The sequence below is a fragment of the Impatiens glandulifera genome, chromosome 2 (assembly GCF_907164915.1).
Source record: "Impatiens glandulifera chromosome 2, dImpGla2.1, whole genome shotgun sequence".
In the NCBI taxonomy this organism is placed as follows: Eukaryota; Viridiplantae; Streptophyta; class Magnoliopsida; order Ericales; family Balsaminaceae; genus Impatiens; species Impatiens glandulifera.
The window spans coordinates 33,650,818-33,653,338 of NC_061863.1; the positions used below are offsets into that span (position 1 = coordinate 33,650,818).

Sequence of the window (2,521 nt, forward strand, 5' to 3'; positions counted from 1 at the left end):
AAAAATGTTATTTTTTAGTAACCCACCTTAAACGTTACTAAAACTTTCATGTTATTTGTACATGACTATCCTGAATAATCTATTGATATTTTTATAAAACTTAACATAGTGCCCTAAAATCCATGAGATAAAGATAATCATAGGTATTGAAACATCAACTCCTATACACAACATCAACATATCACTCTAATATCAGCACGCTAAAAGTTCTACCTTTTAAACCCCTTGTTGTAAATTAGAGATGATAACTTAGTGTTAGATGTCATACTCGAATCAACATTTTCAAAAACCAATTTTTTGTATTCAAACTCGATTCGAGATAGACACTATAAACATTATAAATCCACATTAATTTATAAAATTAAAATAATTATTGGTTAATGAGTAAGTTTAGTAAAAGAAAGTATGTATTTTGATTTATTGTGTTTTTGTCAATAAAATAAGATTTTGATTAAATTATTGTCAATGAAATAAAAACCAACATATTCTGAAACTTATTTAAATTTATTGTAAATAATTTTGAAATATATTATTTAACAATTAATCAATAATAATATAAAAATATTTTATTTTTAAAAAATTTAATTAAAAGATTATACTAATAATTCATATTTTTATCAACTAAATTTATCTTATAATCAATTTGTTTTTCAAGATATTTGTTACATTCTAATAAAATCATTCAAAAAACAATAGTAATTCCCAATTCAGAAACTATATTGAAATAATCATAAATTAAACGTCTCCATGTTAACTATAATAATACCAAATTATTAAATTATAAGAAAGGGATTGAGAGCTGAACCACTATCTATCATCTTCTCAATGACGAACTTTAGGGCATTTCCTTGCAAAATGTCCATTCTCCCCACATTTGTAGCACCCATGTCCACCTCTGCCATTATCACCGTCACCACCGCCACTTTGATTACAATCCTTTGCCTTATGACCTGCCTCGCCACAGTGAAAACAAGTTTTCTTTCCCCATCCAAACCATTTCCCTCCAATTCCAAATTTGCTGTTTTGACGCCCCTGTTTTCTGCTGGAATTGTACCTATAACCATCGCCTACACGGCCACATCCGCCGTCGCGGACGCCACGGATATTATCCTGAAAAGGAGATACATTGCGGACTCTGATATCCACAGCCTGAGTACGACTGTCGTAGCCAAAATAGATTGAAAACTCCACGATCATTCCTACAACGAGTGTACGGAATCTGTTGTTTAGAATCGAGGTGGTATGAAAGAACAGGTCCTGGCTTCCGTCGTCTGGAGTTATAAAACCGAACCCATTTTGCTTGTTGAATCGCTTCACCACTCCAGTATTCGTTTTCTCATTTTCCTCCGCCATTCCGATTGGGAGTTTCAAAAAGCCAGCACAGATATATATATATGGACGAGTCTCAAAATTATTTATATACACTATAAAAATATGCCCATAAAAAAATACCCATAAAAAAATACCCATAATGCCCTTTTTACAGTTTACAACATTTTTTATTCTCTCTCTTAATTAATGTAGATACTATGTTTGTTGTTTGTTTAGTTAAACCATTAAGAACGACTAAGGAAAGAATTATTTAAATTTTGTTTATATTTTTCTTTTTGAAGAAAAAACACGAGAAATGTAAGTTAAGTATTTGTGAGACCGTATCGAGGTATCGGAGTAAAATAAATATTATTATATAAAATGTGATAAAAATATGAAAAAGTTATTATTCAACTATATCTATTCATCACTTTATGTGAATTGAATAGTGAATTAATATCATTTTACTTTTAGGTTAAAAGATTACAAAAATCAAGATGTACTTATTAATTTAATATTTAAAAATTAAATAAAAGTAATTTAATATTAATCTGAAATATATAATGATAAAAATAATAATAAATTAAAATGTGAAATATTATTTAGTAATAAATTAAAAAGGTGATCATTTACTTTTATGGTCAAAAAGTTTTAAAAATCAAATGTCTTTCATAATTTAATATTTTAAAATATAATTAAAATTTCAATGAATAATTTACAATATCATGTTTAATTGATGGTTAATTTGGATTTGGTGTGAGTATAACTTAGGACTAATAACATATATCACTACACAAAAACATTCTTTCAACCACGCTTAACCACGCTTATATGCCAACACATATTAAGCGTGGGTAAAAATTAAAAGAAAAAATATTTTTGCCAACCTTTATACATATACCACCACCTTTAATTTTTTTTTATATAATTTTTTTTAAAACCTTATAATTTAATTATTCTAAATTTTAATATTTTTTATATTTTATTTTTAAACTTTATAAATATTTTATTTCACTATTTTAATTTTGTAAATTAAATTTGACTTTAAATTTTATTAATATCAAAATTTAATTATTATTTTTTATATAACATAATTTTTAAATTTTTTATATCATTATTAAGAAAAATTATTAACATCTGTTTTTTAATTAATTATTACTCAATTTTAATTTAATTAAAAGTAAAAAATAATATAAAATAAAAATAAATA

General features: G+C 25.3%; 1 protein-coding gene across 1 annotated transcript; it reads right to left on the reverse strand.

The window, feature by feature from the left end:
- Nucleotides 1–822: 822 nt before the first annotated feature.
- Nucleotides 823–1,353, reverse strand: LOC124924588 (glycine-rich protein 2-like). The gene has a single exon (XM_047464604.1). It carries the CDS (start codon nucleotides 1,351–1,353, stop codon nucleotides 823–825), a length of 531 nt encoding a protein of 176 aa, XP_047320560.1.
- Between the last annotated feature and the right edge of the window lie 1,168 nt (nucleotides 1,354–2,521).